This window comes from Crocodylus siamensis, chromosome 1 (genome assembly GCF_052110815.1).
Source record: "Crocodylus siamensis isolate JL-2025a chromosome 1, ASM5211081v1, whole genome shotgun sequence".
Taxonomy (NCBI): domain Eukaryota; kingdom Metazoa; phylum Chordata; order Crocodylia; family Crocodylidae; genus Crocodylus; species Crocodylus siamensis.
In genome coordinates this window covers 159,814,367-159,838,396 of record NC_143395.1, presented here as the reverse complement: position 1 = coordinate 159,838,396, position 24,030 = coordinate 159,814,367, and the positions used below count along the sequence as shown (strand labels likewise).

Below are 24,030 nucleotides of genomic sequence, written 5' to 3'. Positions count from 1 at the left end.
ATACCCATATGCAGACATCCCCCTTCAAAGGCTTATCGTGGGAGGGGGTGGACATGGGGAACCTGTTATCTTGCCACTCCAGGATCCTCTCAGTGGCTTGTGGGGAGGAAGGGTGGCTCTGTGCCCCCTTCGGTTTCCCTTTAAATGGAAGCCCTGCCCACTGAAATTGACACAGTCCTCCTTGACTGGCCAATGGGAGCCTTGGCTGGGTGTTCTGTTTGTTACAAGTTTCACATTGCTGGAAGACAGAGGGAGAAACAGAGAGCTAGTGTGTGTGAGAGGGAGCGTGGATGAGGGGGGGAAGAGGGAAAGGGGGGGTGCGACAGAGAAAGAGAGAGGCGAGAGATGCCTGTTTGGAGCAGCAGGCATCAGGGGGAGAAAGAGATGGCATTTTAGACCATTATCATGAGCAGAGCCCAGGGCCTCTGCTGAAGATCTGTTCCATCTCTTAATAAACACATATTGCACCAAATGTCTCCTGTCCCTGGCAGGACCTTGCCAGCTGGTACCTTCACTCCTTCTGAAGCCTGAAAAAGCAAGGGGAGTTTAATTTTCCTTTTTCCTTTTCCCATTGAAAAGGGAGTTACATAGATATATATTTTAAGGAGTGTGGGGGGGGGGGGAGGGAAGCAGGGACAGAGCTGGAATCAGGAGAGCTGCAGATTTGCTCCTTTTAGGAGTTCTGTGTACCTGGAGGTGCTGCATGTGAGCTCTTCTGAGTTCCTCCAAGCCTAGCAGCAGCTGTAGATGTGTGCCTGTGTGTATGCTTAACCCTTTCTTGGCTCCTGGGATTAATACCATGCTGAAGATCCTCACTAAAAAGCTCAGGAACCAGAGTTTGAATGAGATTCAGCCTTTCCAGCTCAAGGTAAGAGAAACTCTGGGCACTTTTATTTGACACCCTATAGTTAATTGATAATAGGGGTAATAAAAGCTATTCACTTTCAACATTCAATACTCTGGGTCAGTTTCCTCTTGCCCAGCTCAGAGTGAGTCATGGTAGGCACTGGCCTGTACTATATGAATGTTTTTAGCCTGTTACTTTGAACATAGGGCTACCTTTGCCAATACGGCTTGTACTAGAGAAGTGTGGGGGTGGCGGAGAATGGAGGAAGAATCATACTAGCTTTTCAATCTAGTAGTAGTATAAAGTAGTTTTAAGTGGTGCATATTTTCATGCTGGGATAGTTACTTTGTAGGATGGGATAAGTATGTGTGTGCACATGTGCACATGTATATTTATAGTGCTATATATCTATTTATATTGCTGTTTATCTATATCTAATCACCAAGTAATGACTAAAGATCTAAGCCAGGTGGAAAGACCTTTCTTTTGAGTACTGTTTCATTTCTCTCTGCCCCGGCTTTGAAGGCCTTAACCAGATAAAAAGTTTGCAGCTTGGCACACTTTGCTGATCAGTTCCTTTTTCAGCCTTTCTGCTTTGCTTCTTTCATTTTGTAAGGGAAACTAGGGACAGCAAGCTAAGGACAATAGATATCTAAGCCCTTTCCTGCAAAATGCAAGGAGGAATTTATTGACCACTTGCAAAAACATGGAACGGTGGTGGGATGAATACAAAAAGGGCCAGATTCTGATTTGGTGAAATCAGTGTAAATCTGGAGGAACCCCTTTGGAATCAATGGGATCACCCTTGATGCACACTGGTGTCATTGTGGGTAGAGCCTGGTTTGAAAGCAAAGAAGGGTGCTGTGAGAAGTTGTAGGCCTTACTGCTGACTCTGGGAACTGGGGTTGCCTTTGCACTGGCTTACAGTGCAGCCTTTTGTATGCATTTGTGCTTCTGTATCATAGCTCTGGTTAAGTGGGTTGTAACTTTATAAGAAATGGTCTGGGATTTTTTTCAGGGTGCTTTGTGCTCCATGCATCTCTTTCTTCTTTGCTTGCAGATTCTGTTGCTTTTAAGGAAGGAGGGGGTACAACAGCCCTTAGAAGGGGAGTTTGTTGGGACACAAGCAGGGCATTACTGTGGAGTTGTGATAGATTGATCCACTGCAGGACAGGCTCTGTGCAAGGGCACTGAGTGGTGGGGGGAAGCTCTTGCTAGAGCTTTTTCTCCAGGCCTTTTTGGTTGTAACTACCTCTTGTTTTTACACCCTGTTTCTCATTCAGAAACTGGAAGGTCTCTGGGGGCTACAAATTAGACATTCAGAACCTGTCTCCCATGAGGGCCCATAAAGCTTTTAGGAGTCTTGTTCACACAGAGAAACAAGTGTGCTTGTATGTGTCTGCATGTGTCAGCAGCCATTTTATTCATGCTAGTGCCAACTTTTGCTGTGCAAACAGGTGGGCTGCATTTTTGCTGTCCTGTTGAAAACCCAGCCTTCAATTTGCAAGGTGTCTTCAAAGCCTGATGCACAGGCCTTTGAAGGTGCCATTGCAACCTGGTGTGGTTTCTGCTACAATGACTGGCACAAATATGCCTGGGCAGAAAGCCAGATTTTCCAAACTGTGGGTTCAAATATCCCTTGTAGGTCACAGGGGAACAATGAGGATGCTCAGCACCCCAAGGAGGGGGAAGTTGCTTCAGCCCAGAGTTCTCAGCTGCTTCATGGGGCAGCATACTGTACTGTCCTTTGTGTGTCCAGCCAGATCTCTTAGCTCGAGTGGGCTTGGAGGGAAAGTTACAGAAAGGACACATGGAAGGAGCTGTTCCTGTGTTGCACATGACACAGGGATGACAGTTGTGCCCAGTTTGTTGCACATCCACAGAGCTTCTGGCCCCAAACAGGCCTTCTATGTTTTAAACCCTTTACAAGTGTATCCATTTCTCCTTGCCCTTCTGGATTTGCACTTTTTGTAGTATGCGGGATGCATAGACTGGTCTTATTTGGCTCAGATTACTTGCCCGAGGCTGTTTTGAAAATCTAGCTTCCAAGGTCTAAGGGTTTATGGTGGCAATGGGCTAAGCCCGAGTAGACCAGCTGGGATAAAATAAGAGGTGATCTCCATCCAGAACCCAAAACGACCAACTCCTGAGGTTTTGGGTTTTTTTAAAAGGTTGGCTGTTTTTTGCCTCTCATCATACCTTGTGTCCACACTTTCTGACGTAACGGAGGTATCTTCATCCAGGGCCCAGGCGATTGCTATATGTCTGGCCGTACTAGAAGTAGGCAGTATTAAAGTCTGGGGAAACTGTTTTCTGGTCTGGATTACCAGTTTGGAGAGGCTTGGACCAGTGCATTTTGGTGCATCTCAGAACAGAAGCTCTGAACACCTAAAGCTCTCCTGTTGGCACCTCCTTTATTAAAAAGCTTTCTACATTTGACCCGCATCTCCCTAGTGGCAGGCCTTAGTGAGGATATGTGCTGCTGTCACACCAGTTGATAGACTTACTACTGGGCAGATGTTTCTGTTCTCAGCCCGGAAGTCCTGGGCTCTGTTTCTCCTCTCAGTGGTGATTTCATACCTATGGCCACAAGTCCTTTACACAAAGCTCTTCATACGCTTTCACCTGTGTTGCCCAGTTATCTGGCATTATTTGCTAGAGATGAGGCCTAATTCCTAAACTGAAATACAAATGTAGAGCTAAAGTCCCATCAGAATGCCTAGCTTGAGGTGTCATTTTTCATTGCAGTTGGTGTTGGTGTCTGTCTGCTCTGCAGTAGCAGGGCAGGTGAGAGCTCTCTAGGGGAGCAGTGGGGAGTGAGGAAGGGAGTTTGAACTGGTACGTGTCCTACTGACTGAAGCAAAGGCGAGGTTTGCAAAGGAAAGGGAAGGATTAAGAGGTTCTTTTTACATTGCATCTCAGGAGCTTTTGGAGAAGAGATGTAGCCAAGCAGGCCTTACCCACTCACTCTGTCACAAGCACCAAACTTGGAAATGCAGGGTTGAAGCTATTCAGTGGCACTCCCTGCATGATAGACAGGGGTCTCAACTTATAGGGGTTGGGCACTACAGTTCTGGGTTTGATGCATGCAAGTAGAAGCAGATGGGCATGGCCTGCTGAGGGGAGTCCCACCCCAAAAGTGCTCTGAAAGTGGTGTAGACACCCACGGGGGCCAGGGCACTCATTAGCCGGGCCTCCATTAGGCTTCCAGTATTGCATCCCAAAAATTAGGCATCTTAAATGATGGCAGTTGTTTTCACCTATGCTTGTTGCTGTGGAGGCTGCTGTGGGAAATTTAGGCCAAACTGTACAATGCACTTTTAAACAAAAATATGCCTGGAAGTGGCACCGACTGTTGTACCTAGACACACAGAACAAGTGAGATACTGGTAACTAAACACACAAAAATGTACAGTGAGAGGAGAGTGGCTAATTCTGGCTAAACATATCTGCATTTCCACTTGTGAGACTTCTTTTGTTCATACAGATGCCTTTTTTTTTCATCCACAGTTAACTGTTTGTGCCCCTGCAGGCAGATTTAGAATGAATGGGTTGCATTTCAGGAGGGTTGCCAACCTGGATTGCAAGCTGTTTGGGGCAGGGAGTGTCTGTCAGCTGCATGTCTGTACAACGGCCATTGAACCAGGGCCTTGTTTAGTGCCCCTGGGTGCTATCACAATGAAATGCTTGGTCTCTGATGTGCAGAAAGTAATTTGTCAGAAGGTGTGATTGATGCAACCAGCTAAGCCTTTTACTAATACTGTGGCAATACTTAACTTCATGGACACAGTGATTCCTGAATCAACAGCAAAAATAATATTTGAACCCGTAAATATTTTTGAATGATCATGTATCTGGAATATTAATTTCTGTTCTGAATGTAGTTGCTCTGTTTCAGCCCATGAAGTGAAGGCAGTACTCCTCTGGTGCTTTGTTCTAGCCTTAAATTTACAATGGAGCAGTATGCTGTGGTCACTAAAGAAGTGACCACACCAGCTGCTTTCCTTACAGGCCTACACCAACCCTAGTACATTCCCTCCATTCCCCATATGGCAGAACCTTTTATTGGGGTTCTAGTTTCACTTTCCTCCTCACTTATTCATTTTCACACACCCATCCATGGTCCCACCAAGCCTCGGGACCTCTTGCCAACCTCCCCCTGGCACTGGCCAAGCTGGCTGTCTATCTCACCAGGAAGGAGGCTCTGGCCGGGAGGGTCCCCAGGGACTGCAGGGCTGTTTTCCTGGGTCTCCTCTGTTTCCCATCTCCGAGCAGAGCACCACTGGGCAGTAGCCACTGGCTCTCTGGCTGCCTTTGAGAGTTGGTTGGCACTGTCTGGGGTTCTGTGCTCACCCTAAGGGTGCACTTTTTTTTTAACCTTTGACCTACCTGCACGTCCTTTTGTCATTTTTTGTCCCCAGTATTTAGTTGTTCCTGTCCCCACTAGTCCCCCCCCCCCCCCCGGTTTGTAGGGGCTACTACGTTACATGGCCCATGCCTTAGACAGGACAAATAGGCCTACTCTCAACCAGTATAGCCATATCATCACACACAGCAGTGCTCTTACTCCTTCATTTATATAGTGATGCTAAACAGTGGGGGTAGAGTATTTGCTTTCTGAGTTTTCTTGTAGCCTTGTTGCGTTGTGCTCAACTATCCCCTGGTCTCTTATCAGAGTCCTTATTCAGTTGTTGGAAATCTTGATCATTTGTTTCCGAAAGAGGTCATTCCTCCACCCCTTTCTGTTCCCTACTCATACACACTTAGCTCATCCCATCACGCAGAATTCACTTCCTTAAGATTACCAGGCTCAGCTGTAAAATCATAACCAGAGAAGTTCTTCTTTATTCTTAGTTGGAAACTTTACACAATACTTTGGTTAATTTTTCATTTCAAGAATTACATTTTGTGAGGCAAGAACCCACAAGATACATGCCTAGATTTAAGCCTAGGAATACGCATAGGCAGCATTCTGATTCCCCTTTTTGCACCTAAAAGGCAGTTTTTATGGCCTTTTTGGCGCTTATGTGTAGCTTGCTATATTGGATGAAACGAAGCAGGGAAGTTTCTGTTCCATGGGAAGCATGGCTACAGGGAAGAACCCAGGCCTGTTTCCTCCCAGGGTAGCAGCCACCTCATCAAGCCACAGACACTAGTGTGAATGCAACCCTCTGGCCACTCATCTCCCTTACTTGGCTGTCCTGGGGACCAGTTTCAAAAGAAGCACTGGATAATGCCTGCCCTGTGGCATGGTGGTTAGAAAATCCCATTGTTGCTTGACTTCAGAACCTGGGAATTTAAGGAAAGTAAATACTGAAGGACTGGAAAAAACATCTTGAGAAATCAGTAAAGCTATCCCAAGTTATACCTCATGAAAATACAGGTGGGATCTTTCCAAATCAATTTCTTTATCCACATGTCAAGAAAAGTCCTCAGATACTGACTCATGATTTTTTTTAACCCTAGACCAGGGGTCAACAACATATGGCCCATGGGCTGGATGTAGCCCACAGGGCTTTAGGTCTTTCCCTTTGCCCATGCCTGTACTGAAATTGGGCAGTGAGGAGCTGTGCCCTTACTGCTGCCATTCCTCCTAACCCTCCTGCCACCCCAGCTGCAGTGTGGGCCCAACTTCAAGCTAGTGGGGAGCTGTTCCAGGGCCAGGCAGCTTCCAACTGTGCCTGTACTACAGCTGGGAGGCAGGTGTGGGGAAAGGGAGAAGTAGCAGCAGCATGGACACAGCTTCCAGCTGCCTGGCCATGGTTCAGTTCCCCACCAGTTGGAAACTGCATCCACACCGATGCTGGGGAGCAGGGGGTTGGAAGAAGTGGTGATGTGGGTACAGCTGCCTGGCCCTTGCATGGATTCAGGCAAAGCCCCTTGCTGCTGATGCGCTGCTAAAACCCCCTGGCCCATGTTGGACTGGCAGGGGCAGATTAATGCATAGGCTTATGGGGCCTGGGCCCAGGGGCCCCTGCCAATCAGGGACCCCCAGGATACTAGGGCAGCATGGCCCAGGTGGGCACCCTGACTGCGGGCATCTGGGGCAGGCAGCATGTGCCTCCTCCCCTCCAGCCAGGACAAGGCTCCCTGTGGGCGGTGGCAGTAGGTTCCTGGGGCTGTCTCCCTGGAGGCAACATGGGCAGCCCTGCTCCTGCTCCCACTCCCACTCCCTGCAGGTGGCTGCAGGCATCAGCGCTGCTGGGAGAGGATGGGACTGCCCTGTCCTGCCCTGGGGCTGGCAGAGGGGCAGGTGGACAGCTGGAGGCAGAACTTGTGCCCCCATCCCCCTCCCAGCTGGCCCTGGTCCCAGCCCGTCCCACAGTGCTGAGGGACCACGGTTCTGGCTGTGCGATGCCTGCCACGTGGAGGGGCCAGGCTGGGGCCACGGTCACCTTCACCTGAGCAGCGCTTGCACCCCCTGGTTCTTCCCGGACATGCCAAGAATGCCAGGTGGGCCCAGCCATGGCCTCCTGGCAGCCGCAGAAGAAACCTGTCTTCACCGGGTTGTGGGGCCTCCAACTTTCTGTTTGCCCAGGACCCCAGAAAGTCTTAATCTGCCACTGTGGACAGAAGCGAGGTTGTTTCTATGGCTTATAAAGGTTGCTGACTGCTGCACTAGACAATTAAAAAAACCCCACTAGGATACTTTTCATTTTGGTTTGGTGTGTGGTGCATTTCTTTTTAATTTTCTGTTCTGGCAGCATTTCAGTGGATCCTAGGTGTTGTAAACCTTTCTGCTTTTTAACAAAACATTTATGTTTTGGCCTTGGATCGCCCTGACCGGGCCTATTTAAGAGCTACTGTGTGGACATAATGACTACAAGATCTGCTAGGTCAAATACAGATGCACCATTACAAGCCAACATGGAGCAGCACATATCGTATGTTTACCATAGTTATTTCCTTTTCCAACTATCAGAATAAGAAGTGTATAAAGAGAAGGCAGGACAGAGTACATGTGACTGGGTGTCCACTAGGGCAATGGGGCAGGCTTTTTCTGGCAGGTGTGATGCACAGTAATCCCTCCCCAAGTGTCACTCTAATCCTCTTCTCCTACCCAACCTGCTGCTGTGCTTTCTGCTCCCCATGCGTTGAACCTCACTTGATCTTCTGCTCTGCTTTCTGCTCCCTGCCCAATATACCACTGTGCTGCTTCCCTTCTCTATGTGCCACACATGGAGGCTGCCCATGCCACTTGTGACATATGTGCAGCAGGTTGGCCGCCTCTGCTCTAGGGGATTAAAAGAAGTTGACAGCTTCAGTGTGGTATCCTGTTCCTGGGAGAGAATGCCCCCAGGGTGAAAGGACTTGTACAAAATTATGTTCCTTTCCCAATCTGAGGGGAAGAAGGATAGGCATGAGAGTCCTCTTCTCTGTTCCCCTACCCTCCCCCAACCCCATGTCCCCTCATTAGCTTAATTTAAATTCCTCAGCTCCTGTATTCTGTCATTTCTGTTAATAATATAAATTTAGATGTATATAATGTCTTGTACTTCATAGCGTTTTGTGGACAGTGTTCATACAAGAGTTGGGGTGCAGCCCTCTGTAGAGTGGAGTACAACAGACAGCTGGCACACAGCATGCTGCACTACTGTGTGAAAGGACAAAGGACACTTGGACAAAAAACAATTTCTTAAAAAAAGAAATGCCCTGAGCTCTGTAATGTGTATACAGAGCAGACAAAGAACTTGGTTTCTAAGATTTCCATGGAGCAAGCTGCATTGATGTGCCTTGGCGAGCTGATGAATTGAACTGATGCTACCTGGATTTGAACCTCTGGTTTCAATTCAGATCAATGGGTTTGGCCTGATGATTAAAACAGGAAGGGGTCCCCTCCAGCTTGCTTTATTCAGAAGACTGCCACCTCCTACCCTTTCCTGATCAGGTCATTTTAATTCTTCACGTTATTTTCCGGCTGGAGCAGGTTTTGGGAGTTTTTTTGAGTGATGATTTTTATTATCTGCATTGGAGGCTGCAGTTTGCAGCTTTGTACATGAGCATGAGGCTAAAGAGGAAACCTTTGAAGGGGTACTGCCTTCATTGAATGGGGAATATCCAGTCTGAGAAGGGAGTGCCAGCTGGCCAGCTGGTTGCTCCAAAGTGGTGGGAAAGTGTCTGCATTTCAGCTTGGGGGAGGGTGAGAAATCCTCCTTGCCCTGTCACCTAATTATTACACATGAAACAAAGTGTTTATCACAGACAGTTGTCTGAGATCAACTTTGTTACTCATGAGCATGACACAAGACAGCATGGCTGCTAAGAACGCATACTGCTGTTGGCACCCTGGCGAGGGACAGACATTATACATAAACCAGTTAAAATGATCAGAAACTGGTTTAAACCCAGAACAGAACAGACATTAACTGCATATAAACCAATTTGAAAAATGGCTGAAACTGGTTTGAGATAAACCTGGTTGAATGGAGTATCAGACTAAACTGATTTGGGTCAAGCCTGTTTATGCAATGTCTATCCCAGACCTCTTCCTGGTTTAAATTAAATGAGAGTTCCCCGGCATCCCGGCATGCCCTCTGGGCTGGGCAGACGCCTCCCCTTTGCTCCCTGGCTGGAGCTCCAGCAGAAACTTGCAGGCACAGTAGGGTCTGCCTGGCTTCTCTGTTCTCCGCTTTCTCCCTTCCGTCCTCCCCCCAACCTTGCTGCTTAAGCAGGCATCCCTTCCTCCTCTCTCCCACAGCATGGACCATAGCCAGCATGCGGTATGCTAGCTAATGCTGAGAGGTGTCTGTGTAAGGCAGACAGGATAGTGTCTACTTAGGGCTTTTTAGAGCTAATCAACAAGTCAGCTGGTAATATCCCTGCATTCCTTCCTTTGGAAAAAGCTGTTTAAGAAGAGGTTGAATTAATGAGTGAGGCTTTGTTTTCTGATGGGGTGCTAAAATGCTGATAACAGAGCTGATAAATGCTCTGTTATCAAGGAAGGATGGTGGGGAACCCCTTCCTAATCAGAGCATCCTGCTGGGGCCTGGCTATGCCCCCCTCAGCTCAGCACGGTAAAAGAGAAGGGAGGGCTGCTCTAGTACCCTCCAGCTTCTAGCCTGAGCCACTGCAGGCATGTGCCTGCATTTCCTTAGTCCAGAGGGGATGTCTTCATGGTTACAAACTGATTCAGCCTATCCAGGTTAGACTAACCTGCAAAGATTGAATTAATTCAGGCTTAGGTTTTTGAATGTCTGTCCCTAGCCCCTGGTTGCTGGGGTCGGCAGTGGTGTCAGAGGTGAATGCATTCGTGAGGGAGAAAGCCCAGGTGATGGCCTGAGGGGATGGAGGGATGGATCCATAGATTGTTTGTGAGGATATTTTATCCATAAAACACCCTTTCAGCTGGTTTTTATGGAACAATACTTGCTCAGGGGAACCTGCCTTCTGACTGACTTCAGATTAACACAGCTAACTACTTCTCTCTGCTCAATGAGAGGATTACGATACATCCTGTTTCTCCTAGGCTTCATAGATTTCATAGACATTAGGGCTGGAAGGGACCTCAGAAGACAATTGAGTCCAGCCCCTTGCCCAAATGGCAGGAAGTCAGCAGAGGTCATAGGATCCCAGCAAGATAGACATCCAAATGTCTCTTGAAGGCGTTCAAAGTGGGTTTTTGAACCACCTCCGGTGGCAGTCCATTCCAGACCTTGGGGGCTTGGACAGTAAAGAAGTTCTTCCTGTGTCCAGCCTGAAACTGTCATGGAGGAGTTTGTGACCTTTCGATCTTGTCATAATTCCTCTTTAAACACCTGCCCTGGGAATCCTGTTGTTTGGGACAAACAAACTGTTTAGCCTATTCCTCCACACCTTCTCACCATGCTCTGGCACTCCCACCCCCTCCCCCATTTTTGGAAAGCAGGCATAGTTGGCGAGCTGGGGACTTGGCAAGTGGGCGTCTAGTTTTGAGACTAGGAATAGATGGTCATTTGAGTCCATGGCATTCTTCAGTCAACCTGCAGGCATGCCACAGCAGAGTGGGGTGGCTCTCTCGTGCAGAGCAGTGGAACTTTTACTTTTCACCTGAGAAAGCAAGTCGAGGGCTGTAGCTCAAGGGGTTTCATACTCGGTTCAGCTGGCAGCCAAATTCTCTGCCAGCATCAGGGGGTTAACATAGCAGCTGCCAGGTGTAGGGACAGGCTCATGCTGTTGTACTGTAGCTGCTGCCACTGGCCAATTGACAAGGGTAAATTCAGCAGCAAGAAAAGGGCTAATGTATGGCGGAGGAGAGGCGGGGGTGAGAGGATGTCTACCTCCTGTAACTCTTAACTCGCTGGCTGCTCTGTTAACTCACTGAGTGCTGCCTGCACCAACACCGTGGTTTTGCTGACTATGGTAAGAAACCCTTTCACGACAGCCATCAGCTTTGGGAAAATCCGGTGAGCCAGATGACCAGCCTCTGGGGGGCCGTATCCAACCAGCAGGCTATCTACTTGTCACCCCCTGCTCTAGCTCAGTGCATCCTATTTGCAGTGGTCACCCTGTTGGCTTGTTGGGTTACTAGCTACCTCTCTGGTATAGCCTGAGTCTGACCTGTAAGGATGTTGCAAATCAAAAATGATCCCAGTTTGTTGTGGGTATGGCTGGGTTGTGCTGCAATGTTTGGATGTAACTATGCAGTCCTCTGACACACAAGCCTGTTTCCTCTGGACCAGACAGTGTATGTGTGAATGGGAGGGGGTTTTGACTGGCTCTTGTGCTTAAAGTTCAAATTCTCCCAAATGGAGAGCTAGTGGGAGAGATCTAGTGCTCGGTGGAAAGGATGTGGAGCCCACTAGGGTCACCTCAAATCCCCAAGGGTCCTGTTTTCCAACAATGGTCTCTCATGTGAGCTGAGATTGCTCAGTAACTAACAGGCTCTGAGTTTTACTTCAGAGACAACTTGCTCAGACACACCTGAGGACTGATCCAGGATGACAAAACATACAGCTCACTTCTCCGTGAAATACTAGAGGCTTGATGTAAATCGAAAGAGGAAGGAAAACTTGCATCCAGTGGTCCCCAGAAGGGTTAAACTGGGATTTATTTGGGATGCCAGAAACATCTGTGTTGCTTGGTACAATGCATTTTCCAGTCTGACTGTAGGATACTGTTACTCGTGTTTGTGTGTCTGACTAATGTGATTCTGCACGGCTGAGTAGAGGTGATTGTCAAGCAAGATCTCCCAACACAGGGAGCTTCTTATCAGCTAATAAAACATCCCTTGGGGTTGGCAGGTGCCCTGTCTAGATCTGAGAAGGGGGTGGGTGGGTTGGAAACACTGTTATCAATTACACTATTTGTGCCAAATGCTGTAAGGTTGTGATTGTGCTTGTTTGACCAAGGGGCCCAGGATATATTGGGGAGTCATTGAAAATTGTCAAATGAGCTGATGTCCTACCAAGTGATCTGTGCTCAGCACAAATATTTAATAAGCAGGTTAGGGTGGTAATGTGGATACTTGTCCCAGAGGAGGTGGCAGTGTGTGTATTGAAAGTTTGGGAACCAAAGGAAAAAGTAGGGTGAAATTCTCTGATGGCAGCAGCACCTTTCCTCTCCCCTACTCTGTGGCCTCATGAATCGATGTTAGTGCTGTTAGAAGTACTGAAGTTGGCATTCTCCAAGTTCGAAGAGCCGCTTCTCCCTGTTTCCACCCTTTTGTCAGCCTGTTCAAAATACATCCCCTCAATCAGCTGGGGGGGGTGGATTTAGGAGGTCTGCAGGCATCACCCATATCCTTTTCCCTCTAACTTTTTCCTTCTGCTAAGTGTGCATGGCAACTTACTGTGGAGTCCTTCCTATGGTAAATCCCCTCCCTGGTTCTTCCTGAGCTTGCAACCTGCTGTCTGTGTGCTTGCATGATGAAGGAAAACAAAAGGAGGAAGCTTGTCTTCCATGACAGTCCTTCAAAAGGCAGCATGAATAATCCATAAGTCTTTCAGCCACATGAGCAAAACTATGAGCTTTAAAATACAGAGATGGACAGAAACCTATTGTGGGGCTCTATTAATGGCTGGCCAAGGCCAGGGTATGCTGGGATATTTTCTTCAGGCTGGATGTGAAAGGATGGGGTCTATCAAAGGGGCTTACTAGAAACCAGGTGCTTGTATGCGACAGGGGGAGACGTGGGACAGTAAGCATGACTAAAAAAGGCAAGAGTAGAATCCGACAAGTCTTTTCTTGTCCTTGTGAAATTGCTTTAAGAGTGTGCTGGCCAACTTAGGCTACCAATGTGTGGGCTGTGTGAGGACGCTTCTTCCTTGCTCTTCCCTCTTTTGGATTTTCTAGTCACCATGAACTATGGTGAATTCCACGAACCCCTGAGTTTGGGCATTATAACCTTGTTCTGACCTTCAGGAAGGACAGCCCATAGGTTTGAGGGAACTGAGTGTTATTTATTGTTATTCACCCTGCACAGTGGGGGTCAGAAGTGTGTAGTGCATAGAACTGGAGCAGTGCAAGTGTCGTTGATCATGTGGCCTTCCAGAGTTTGTGGTCGGGGGATTTAATGATCTAATGCCAGGAGGTGTCAAAGAGCAGGTTCTTGCATGGGCAGGTTCTAACACCCTGTAGTAACAGGCCCTTCAGTCTTGTAAAAACAAACTCAAGGGAGATGGTAACTTATGGACAAAGCCCTTGGTGAGGTTCTCCCTTAGCTTAATTGCTAGAAGTTGGTGGTCAGATCCCTGGTCAATGGAACTTAGCATAGTTCTGCTGTTTGTATCAGCTGAGGTTGTCACCTTGTGTGTTTGGGAACAGATGATCCTCATCACCCATGGAAATGATGTATTCCATGCAGATATGGACCACAGGATCATTAAAGCTAGGTGCCACTCTTTTTATGTTTTGGCAGTGTTGTTGCAGTGTTTGGGTCCAGAGAATATGTGAGAAGCAAGATGTATTGCCTAATAGGCAAGGCTTTGGGCACACAATGTCTTTCCCCAGCTCTTCCTCAGGTTTTCTGAGGAAGGGCATTTCACCTCATCTGATCTCTCACCCAACTTTGGAGGTGGTCCAAGATATGATGTTAGACAATTTTTGCTTCTTACTTTTTCCAAGAGCAGCAGTGACACTTTCTGAACTAGTGTCCCCCTTCCATGAACAATGCCCTGATTGATGGTCCCAGCCTGGGAGTGAAGGCTCATTGGGAAGAACGTTTGATTTAGAGATGCTGGTTGTCCCTCGTGAGCTGGGGTTGGGAGGTAGAAGAGAGGGCAAGAAAAAGTCTGTTGAGAAGGCAGGGAATCAGACTGTGCATTGTTCCTTGATGAGCCATATTTTTGACAAGTTATTCAACTTCTCTCTGGTAGCCTTGCAAGGTACAGGCCCAATGGCTGCACTCCTTTCAGAATGCAAACTCATGATTCACCCCACTTTTACATCGGGACTCCCAGGTTTCAGCAGCCCAGTTTACCAATCGCCTCTCTTCAGTGGGCCCAGTTAGGTTGTGCAGTGGCTACAGACTTCTCTTTGAGCATTGAGGACAAGAGGCGAATAAAAACATTTATTTATGTGTCCAAAGGAGTGCAGCAACTGGAGAGAAAAGAGTAAAAATATCAAGTGGTCTATGTGCATGTGTTTGTGTGTGTGCCCCAGAACATCTTACCTTAGCTAGGCCTTTCCCTTGCTCATTATTTAGGTAGGCCAACCTAGGCCTGGTACTCCTGCACTGCAGGGGATCAAATTTCAGTGTCTTTTTCCCCTTCAGCTTCAGAGCTGAAGCTTTTAACAGAGGCATAACAGGGCAGCTGCACACCCTGGGCAGCAGTGGCATGGCCAGCTGCTAGTTGCAGTGGTGTCTCATTTCATTTTATTTTTTTTAGCCTCCCATCGGAAGTGCCCCCCTCCCAGTTACACTGCTGGCTTTTAACAGTTACCAAGTTTTTTGTTCAAGGATACCCACCGCCACCTTTTCCTATCCCCTCCCCCTCCCACCTGCTGCCCCCAGATCTACCAGTCTTTTTGTTTCACAAAATGTGTTCCTCCCCAGGAGAACCAAAAGGTGGTATAGTTCTCCTGTGCAATATGAAGTTTTGTTTCTACCTGGGAGAAATGTTATGATCTTTGAATTCTCCTTTGCCTGACAAAAGGGATTTGGGCCCAAAAGCTTCCAAAATCTTCTTTTGCAACTATCTAGCTGGTCTAATAAAAGGTATCACCTGTACCCCAAGAGTTTTGTCTGCCTGTGAGGGGAGCAAACACTCAAAAGAATTGGCACCCGCATTGTTTAACTATCAGAGACTGGGCTAGCTACAGCCATTGTCAATCCTCTTGCATCTGTGTAAAACCACCCAGGACAGAGTTAACTGTTTGCAGCCTTGTAGCAGGCAGCATGATAGTATTCAGATTGCCAGAGGCACACGTCATATTCATAAAAAATACAGTTGTCTCCCACACTCTTCACAATGTGACAGGCCTGACGGAGCAAGATCCTCAAGGCACACATGGGCTCAGCCAACCTGTCATTGGTTTCTCCAGCTTAGCCAGATGGTGGCCCTGTCAAGCAGCACAATCTGCAAGGGTTACAAACACCAGGGCCGAATGCCGCCTGTTATGAACTAACGAGCGAAGAAGTTTGAAGGCAGAGTGGAAATAATAAGAGGGGAAAGCTTTCTTGAATACTTTCCTTTTTGAAATCGTGGCTACTGATGGACCACTTGCAAACCCAGATCCTGGTCTTCCTTGGCTTCAGTATGAAGTTCTGGAGCATGAACCAGATACTTGGATCCACACCCCAGCTCTGGTTCCTTCTTTTTGGTTTGTGTAGTAACCCATTACAAGCCACTTCCTTAGAAGAAAATGATGCAAAACTCAAAAATGCAAAACAGGTGAGATTAAAAGAGAACTTGGTAAAGAAGGAAAATGAGGCATTAATTTGATGGACTGATTGCATCACTCCTGTTTCCATCTTTCTCTTTGCCACTTCATGGCTCAAACCTGCCCTGTGGCATCACAAGATCTCACTTGCTTTTCCCAGCATCTCTCTAATCTAGGGGTTCCCAAACTTTTTAAATGCGATGGATGACACATTAACTGAATATTTGGTGGACACCTCCCTTCCCATTTGTAATTGTACGACTTCCCTGTGTCAGTAATCTCCTACTTCGGAAGAATTCTGTAGGGAAAGTAAATAATAAAGTATGGCTGCCTTTAATTCAGCTTAGCAGCTGAGATGGAAAAAAGCTAGCCCCATGTGCCTTCTTTTTACTGTGGTGTTTTTAGGTGTCTGTCACCATAGCATCAGCAGTAACACTGTGGTAGGGCTGAGCCAACAAGTGGATGAAGTAAGAGCTGACCAAACCCCTTTGCTTGAAATCTAAGGGGCTGGGGTTTGGAAATGCGTTTTCCATTGCTCAACATCAGTGTAATCACCAGCTGGACTGTGGCCCCTTTGGCCCTCTCAGACAGACGCGCCTTTTTCCCTTGCAATCCGTGAGAATGGTCAGCTCAGCTTAGCCTCTGCATAGGGTGCAAAACTGGGCCTTAGTTTAGTAGGGCCTGGGGAAAGAGCTCTGCAGCCCAGACCACTGAGATAAATTTCCCTCTAGGAAGCCCGCAATTCAGCAGGGGGCTGTTACAAGAGGTGTCTCAGTACTGAAACCCTACAGTCTACAGTGCAGGCTTAAAGCAGTCTGGGGGCTGTAGGCTAAGGGTCTGGGGGAAGGGGAATTTATGCACCTGTAGCAAAACCAGCCATGCCAGCCTTCTGCTGTCATCAGTTTGGATGGAAAAAGCTTTTTCTTGAGGAAATGCAGAACCCTTGCAGGGGACAGGTCAGCTAATAAAAAAGTGAGATAGAAGTTGATATTAGCAGTTAATACTTGCCCCTTCAGTCATGAAGTTGGTTTATGTCATAAATGTATTTATGGAAGTCCCAGCTTCCCATGGAGACAACAGCCACACCATGGGGAATCTTGCAAAGAGTGGCAGCTGATCTGGCTCGTGCACCCGCACATGCAGACACTTGTATATTCCTGGTGTTTCTCTCTCTCTCATCCCCCCTCGCTCCAAGTGCAGCCACATGCATGCCCAGGTACTGACATATAGACACTTTCCCACACAGTCGCGTGGTTCACATGGAGGACCAAATGTAACCCCATGCTCACATTTCCACATAGACAGGAACAAGCACTTACACGTGCTATGTCACTCCCTGATGCACTAGGGTTCCTACAGACAGCAATAGGTGCACACTCCCAGAAGACACTTCCTGTTGCATTAGTGTACTAGTCGGATGGGCACACAGACATACCTGCGGTTGGATGCATCATGGTCCCCACACTCAATCCCACATATAGCGTGGGTGTACACGGGTATGTACTCCCTCTTCCAATTGAAGGGTATTGTTAGCTGGCAGGTATGCTGTAGATGAAACTGCAGACTACTCACAGTTTCCCTCTGTCCCAAAAGAGCCAGGCCAGGACAATCTGGAACTTAACTATATACAGATTTATTGATATACATATACACAGGGTCTAGGGAAGGTGATATTAACATGTACTTGCATACACACACACACACGCTCTCGCTCTCTCTCTCTCGCTCTCTCTCCTTATATGATGCTTTATTCCAAGGATCACACTACCTCTAAAGGCACCGGGCCCTGCACAGGTAAGCAGCTGATCTGGGCCAGGTATCCCACAGGAGAGTACAGGTGAACAATAGGTAAGTATAGGTAAACACAAGAAAACAACCAATAAATACAGATAATTCCTAAACTTTAAACCCAGGGAGCCTTCTCTTGCTTAGTCTTCCCTTGCAGCCTCACCACCCAGAGCAGCTTCCCCCTTCTCTGTGGGAAACCCCTTGCCGTGTAGCTCACAACTCCATTGCCCTGGGTGGGAGGTGTCCATGTTCTTGCATACGAGCTGGCCCCCTCCTGTTGAGGCCCAGCTGCCTCTGCTCCTTTGGGTCCGCCGACCAGCGCGGGGCCCTGTGCACCGTTGTGTGCACCGAGGGCTCTGGCTTCTGCAAAGGTTTGGAGGCCCAGGGTCCTTGTGCAGCACTGGGGCTCAGTCCACTTCCGGACCCTCTGTGCAGCGATATCTGCACTGAGCCACTGGCCCCATGCCAGCAGCTGCAGACCCAAGCTGCCTTGAACAACTCCCAGGGTCTGGGCTCCATGCACTGATCTGTGCACTGGGTCCCTAGCTGCCTGCCAGGAGTTGTAGACCCGAGCTGTCTCGAGCAGCTCCCAGGGTCTGAGCCCCATGCACTGCACTGTGCAGCGACTGGGGCTGGAGTATTGGACTGGCACGTGGAGGTCTTTGGGGCTCTTCCAGGTGCTGGCTCCACCTGCCAGACGGCTTGTCTCCAGCTCCTCTGCTGCCCCACTCCCTTCTTCGTCCCCAGACGCATCTGCAGTGTACTGCACGCAGCTCCTTTTATTCTCTTTGGAGGCTCCGCCCCCCCCAAGTTCTGCCGGACCTGTAGAGTACAGGTTTAAACCAGGTCTGGGGCTCTCTTTGCCATAACCTGATTGGTGGACGGGGTCCACCAATCACAATGGAGATTCTCTGAGCATGGACGTGCCAGGCTGTATTGGTAAGCACACTAAATGCTCTCATGCTGAACAAATGGGGCCTGAGGACCATGCTGGACAAGTGAGGTCTTTGGAAGAGAGAGAGATGGTTATGTCACCCTGCTGCTGTCCCTCTTCAGCCTCCCCTGCCTCATAAGAGTGTAAACTTTCCTCCTCTTTGGTAAATTCCCTGATGATTATCTGCCGAGTAACTTCTGTTCACCTGGTAGTCACTGGATCCGCTTATGATCAAGGACTAGACCAAGGAGAACAACACATTAACAAGGTGGCTTTTGTCCCTGTTGATTGCAAAGCCTCTTCCTGTGTTTAAACCAAACTCTATTAGGGATCGGCGAAAGACCTAACGTGGGGGAGCAGATTACCTGTCATGTGCCTACCAGGGCAGTGCTGCATTTTCCTCTGAGGCTGTTGGTGCTGGCTGTTGTTGGAGACAGGCTACTGGACTCAGTGTACCGTGGATCTGATATAGTATGGCAGGTCTGAAAGTCCTTACTGAAGCTACCATCACCCCCCCTTGTGCTCAGCTTGCTGTTCTTGGAGGTGACTTCCATCCAGCGGGGAAGGAGCTGCGAGCACTTCCTGGAAGAGAGGTCTGGAGTGTGGGAAGGGCATCATATCATGGAATAGCTATTAGCTTTCCTGGTGAGATCATGTGTGGGGGTTTCTAGGCAATAAATGTTTGTTTGCAGTTCCATCACCCATTCACCCTACTACTTTATTTCCCAAATTTTATATCAGAAATCCAGAGAGGCGACTCAAGGCAACCAACTTATATATGACATAGGTGAGGGAGAACCTGGCATAGAAAGAGACATTCATATAGAGGGAGGGCTAGTCAAGGTAATGGTGTGTTTCATGGCCCTCAAACTACCCAAGGATGTATCAAATGCCCTAGCTGAAGGCAAATGAATGGAAAAGGTGCCAGCTACGAGATACAGGCTGATATGCAAGGGAAGGATGGAAACCAAAGATAACGTTATTAATACACTGACTTGCACTAGTTTTCAGATGAGCTTTTAAACAGTTGCAAACAGAAGTGGTTAAATGCACAAGAATGTTCCTGCAAATCAGCATTTGTGTCCACGCACCAGGGACTGCGCATGCAAAAGCCTGCATTTGTCTGCCTAATAGGCACCTCCTGCCAGAAAAAGGCTTACAGAATGACTGCACAAATGGGCATGCAGGCAGGTTTTGCTGGTACTTTTTCAGAGACTGGCTGAAACTGTGGGCCTGTATGTCTAATTTCTTTATGCCTGAATACACAGGTTCATAGGAAGCTTTCATTTTATTTGTTAATATCAATGTGGTGTGATAACACAAGTCTGCCTGACTTCAGACATGGAGGAAGTAGCGACTTACACTGCAGAGAGATGTCCCTGCACTGTGGCTTGTAAACTTTTCTGCATCCCTGATATGTGTGAGCTGGAGACTTCTATTATACTGCCTTCACATGCAGAAGTAAATGTTGTTTATGTTTCAGGGAGCAAAGGAGCTAGTTGGTACCCTTGATTTGAATGAAATTTTCTGTCACTTGGATGTCATTATTCAGTTTTTGTGACATGGACAGAGGTTACTATACAGGCATGAGTTGTGCAGTGGAGGATAGGGTTGTGAGGCTAATGCAGTGATTCTCAGTCAGGGTGCCACAGCACCTTAGGGTACCTTGAGTCTTTTTCAGGGTGCTGTGGAATGCCGTGCAATGTTAGTGCTGTTAAGACATGCAACCATGTCATGCAAGATAAACCCAGAGATTTCAAATAGGAATGTTAAAAAAAATCCTGCCCTATTGTGGGTTTTCTGGGTTCTTTGCGACAGAAGAATTGCTCCACCACTCTCTTTCTGTAGCCAAAAATCAAGTGAAAACTAAGAGCTAACATTTTTCAAAGGGTACCTTTACTTAAGCAAGGCGTGCCTTGAGTTTATCAAGGGGTGTCTTGAGTCAAAAAAGGTTGAGAACTACTGAGTTGATGCCATTTTTAATAGAATGGTTCTTAAGAGAGCACAGTCCTATGGGCAAATATCAGGAGGATTTAGGAAAGAACATCTTTTCTCTATTTGCTACGGGTTGGTTTATGCCTTGTAGTATGACTGCTTGTAACTCTTCCACAAGACTTGCTTGATTTTAAAATTTTACTGTAACATTGGAAATGTTAATTGTCCAGATAAAAGTCTAATCTTTTTGTTTTGGGGGGTTTTTTCGGCTTGCAAAGGTCTTGGTCATCATGATACCTTGGGGCAGTGAGTTCCATAGGCTAATAGTTTGCTTGCAGAACTGCCCCTCTGTTTGAGTTAAGGCACATGCCTTGGATGGTACTGAAGGTGGGGAGGCACCTCGTACTGCTGCCTGTAATGCGTCAGTTCTGGAGATGAATGGAGGATTTCAGTTTCTGGGTCTGTCAGTCGAGCACTTTACCTGAACTGTCCATTTTTTGATTTAAGCTGTAGAGGATTTTACTAAGCCAAAAATAGAGATTAACAAAACTAAAATACAGGTTCAGCCGGGCTGAATAATAGCTAGAGGTCACAGAGCGGCAACAAGATGTTTGAGTGCCCTGGAGGAGCAGCTGCACATGGGGTAGAGTCACTGGCTTTGCTGCCAATGGTGCAATGGAGGCCCAGCCAACAGCATAGCTGCTGCTATCTCTGTCCTGTTTCTCAACCCTCTCCTTGCCACAGCTGGCTCAGTGCCCAGGCCTGGCGCCAGTCATCTCCCTGCCCCCCACAACTTCATTATGCTACTGAAAATCATGTCTTCAGTAGTGTAAAGTCCAAAGAGGAAGAGCAATTGCTTTGGTCTATGGCAGGGTACAACTGCACTAGATGTGATAGGCTGAAACTGAGCAAAGTTACAATTTAGGCCAGTGGTATTCAACCTTTTGACCCCAAAGGCTAGATAAGTGGCACCAGGCTGTCCACTGGTCCTTTACACCAGAATCGGGCCTGGCCCCGTGTACCAGAATTAGGCCCTGCACTACCCAGATCAGCTGTTGTCCTAACTGGCTCCCCACCACCCCAGTCAGATCCATGCTGCCCCATGGTGGAACAGCTCTGGATCAGCTGGATCAGTTTTGCACTGTCCCAATCTGTCCAGCACACCCAGCCTAACATAAAAAGCCATGCTTTCCAGATCTGCAGGGCTCCCCATGGGTCTGGAAATTTGGCAACAGGGGAGTGGCAATTAATGCTACGACATCTCCCTGAATGCCAAGTACTGGGATCCCTTGGGAGCCCCAGTGGTCAGAAGACATGGCTTCGTGGGGTTGAGCACCCCTGGTGTTGGCTGAATGTCAGGTGGAGGGCCCTGTGGGTGTGATCAGCTAGCCTGTGGGGTAACTGCCAAGGGGAAAGCAGGGAGATAGAAAGGATAACTTATTTTTCACCTCTAATTGCTATGTTTCTGGCACGGAAAAGTGAGTGGCGGTTTTGCAAATGATACGTGCAGCAAGTGCAGTTGCTTTTCCACAACTAGGGCTACAGACCTGGCTGTGTCAGTGAGATGATTCCTTTTTGAGTGTAGAAGCCACATCCCTCTTGGGAGGCATTTATATTGCAGTATTTATATTGCAGGACTAGATGATCTCCTAAGATCCCTTACAATCCTACTTTTCCATGATTCTATGTGAGCTGCAAGTGGAAACAGCTCCATAGGTTTAGTTTCCTAACCATTAAAAGCAGTTTAGCATCCCCAACCTTGAGCCGCAGCAAATATTATTTAGAGAAGGATTTGGCAACCAACTTGCAAAGCCATTGGGTCCAGCCTGCAGACATGAGGCTTCAGTAGCATTTGGTGGCTAGGAGTTTTGGCAAGTCACTTTCCTGTGCTACTGTGGGGAAAAGCAGTGTTGGCACCTGGGTCATAGCACCTACCCAGTCACCCATCTCTGACCTGAGCTAGATCCCTCTAGCCCACAGCCTAAAGATGTTGTCAGCCTCTGGTCTAGAGAAGCATTACAGGAAGTTGAAGTTATTTTTGCTTTGAGTATGAAACTGGTGGGAGGGGGAATGTGGGGACGGACATAGTAGAGGCAAAGTAGCTGTAAAAGGATTTTGTGTTGTGTAGATTGAATTTGTATTGAGTATCTCACAGGATCAGAAATAATTCACAATAGTGAAGGCCAACCTCTTTGGCAGGTGTGCCACAAATTAGCCTATACCCTCCCCAGGTGCCACTCTGATCCCCTTCCTCTACCCAACTAGCTGTTCTCCTTTTTGCTCCCTGCCCTGTGCTTCCTTTCAGATCTGCTTCTCTGCTTTCTGTTCCACACCCTGCGCTCCCTGATCATCTGCTGCTCTTTTTCCTGCCTGTCTCCTCCCCAGTGTACTGTGTGCCACACCAAAGAGGCTGCTTTTGCTAATTGTGGAACGTGTGCCATAAGTTGGCCACCCCTCATGTGTAAGGCTTTCTAATCTAAATCACTGGTTCATATCCAGCCAGCCATCCTTGTTAATTATCTCACATCATTATTCTCACTCTTTGGCTAAATACAGACAGTCAGAAAACCTGAGGCTGAATCCATAGGTGATGTTTGCCACCAGATCGACTGCTGAGGGACCCCCTCCAGTCAGCAATTGGCCACTGGTGCCCCCCCAGGACCAGGAGGCACCAGTCGCCCATGGCTGAATTGATTCAGTCTTTGCAGGCTAGTCTAAGATGCATAGCTTGAACCAATAAGCAAGTGAACAGACATTCACTTTTGATTCCAGAAATGGAGCCACATGCCTGCAGTGACTCAGGCCAGAAGCTGGGGGGGGCGCTAGAGCATGCCTCCCTGCTGGGCTGGAGCGAACAGCTTGGGCCAAGGATAGCTTGTCCACCTTTAAGGGGGAGGGAGGTGTAAAGCATCCTGGGATGCTGGAAGACCATGAGTTAATTTGAATCTGGAGGGATTTGGGACAGACGTTCAATCAACTAATTTAACCTAAATCTGTTAAGGCTGATAGTACATCCATCAAGGTTTATCTTAAACTGGTTTTGGCCATTTTGAAAGCAGTTTATGTGCATTAAACTTCTGTTGTTTAACAGATATGAACTGATTTCCAATCACTTATACCGGTTTATGTGTAATTCCTGTGCTGGAAGTGCTAGATATCACTGTCATTCTTTGAGGAAAAATGCCAAGGATTGATTTGAGGTTGCACAAAGAAATGGGGCTGAGACCCCTTCCTGGGAAACTTGGGTTTGTTCCGGTCTCCACCTTGCCTGGGAGCAGCATGAACTAATGATGAGAGGTCTTGGCTGGGTGGCTTGAGACTTTTAGTTTCTGTTTTTGGCTCTGCTGCTGTCTTTCTATGCGACCTTGAGTATCAGTTCTCCCTTCATCACCTTTCTCCTCCCATCTTTTGTTTAACAGGTAAGCTGTGCGAAGTAACAACTGCCTCGTAGTGACTATGCCTTTCATGCACAATTAGCTGTCTATATGAGTTACTCTTCTTGAGTTAGCTGAGCTTGGGTGAGAACAAATGTGTGGTGAAATGACACTCACAGTGCTGCCTCCGTACTGGTGCTGCACTCACCTAGATGTAGCCCTAGGGCTTCCAGAAGTGTAGCCCACAGTTCACAGTGCTTCAGGGAGCTGAGATGCTCTGATATTCGTTCCCAGTTGGTATTGGTATAGCTTGTTTGCTGTTTCTGGGCTCACGGTGGGAACGAGGGTGAAGA

The 24,030-nt window shown here is 47.7% G+C and overlaps 1 protein-coding gene across 6 annotated transcripts in view; it reads left to right on the top strand.

Annotated features, from left to right (window-relative positions):
* The first annotated feature begins 276 nt into the window (after positions 1 to 276).
* LOC149873551 (uncharacterized) overlaps positions 277 to 24,030 on the top strand; it is a 103,270-nt gene continuing 79,516 nt past the window's right edge. For 3 of the 6 annotated variants that reach the window (XR_016442306.1, XR_016442304.1, XM_090046906.1), the window contains exon 1: positions 282 to 868. Coding sequence is in view for 4 of the 6 variants with exons in the window: in XM_090046906.1 (XP_089903032.1) it covers positions 764 to 868 (105 nt within the window). In the remaining 2 variants the exon portion in view is untranslated. Of the gene's footprint in view, positions 869 to 24,030 lie in introns of all 6 variants that reach the window. The other 3 variants (XM_090046941.1, XM_090046921.1, XM_090046931.1) reach the window with 3 other exon arrangements.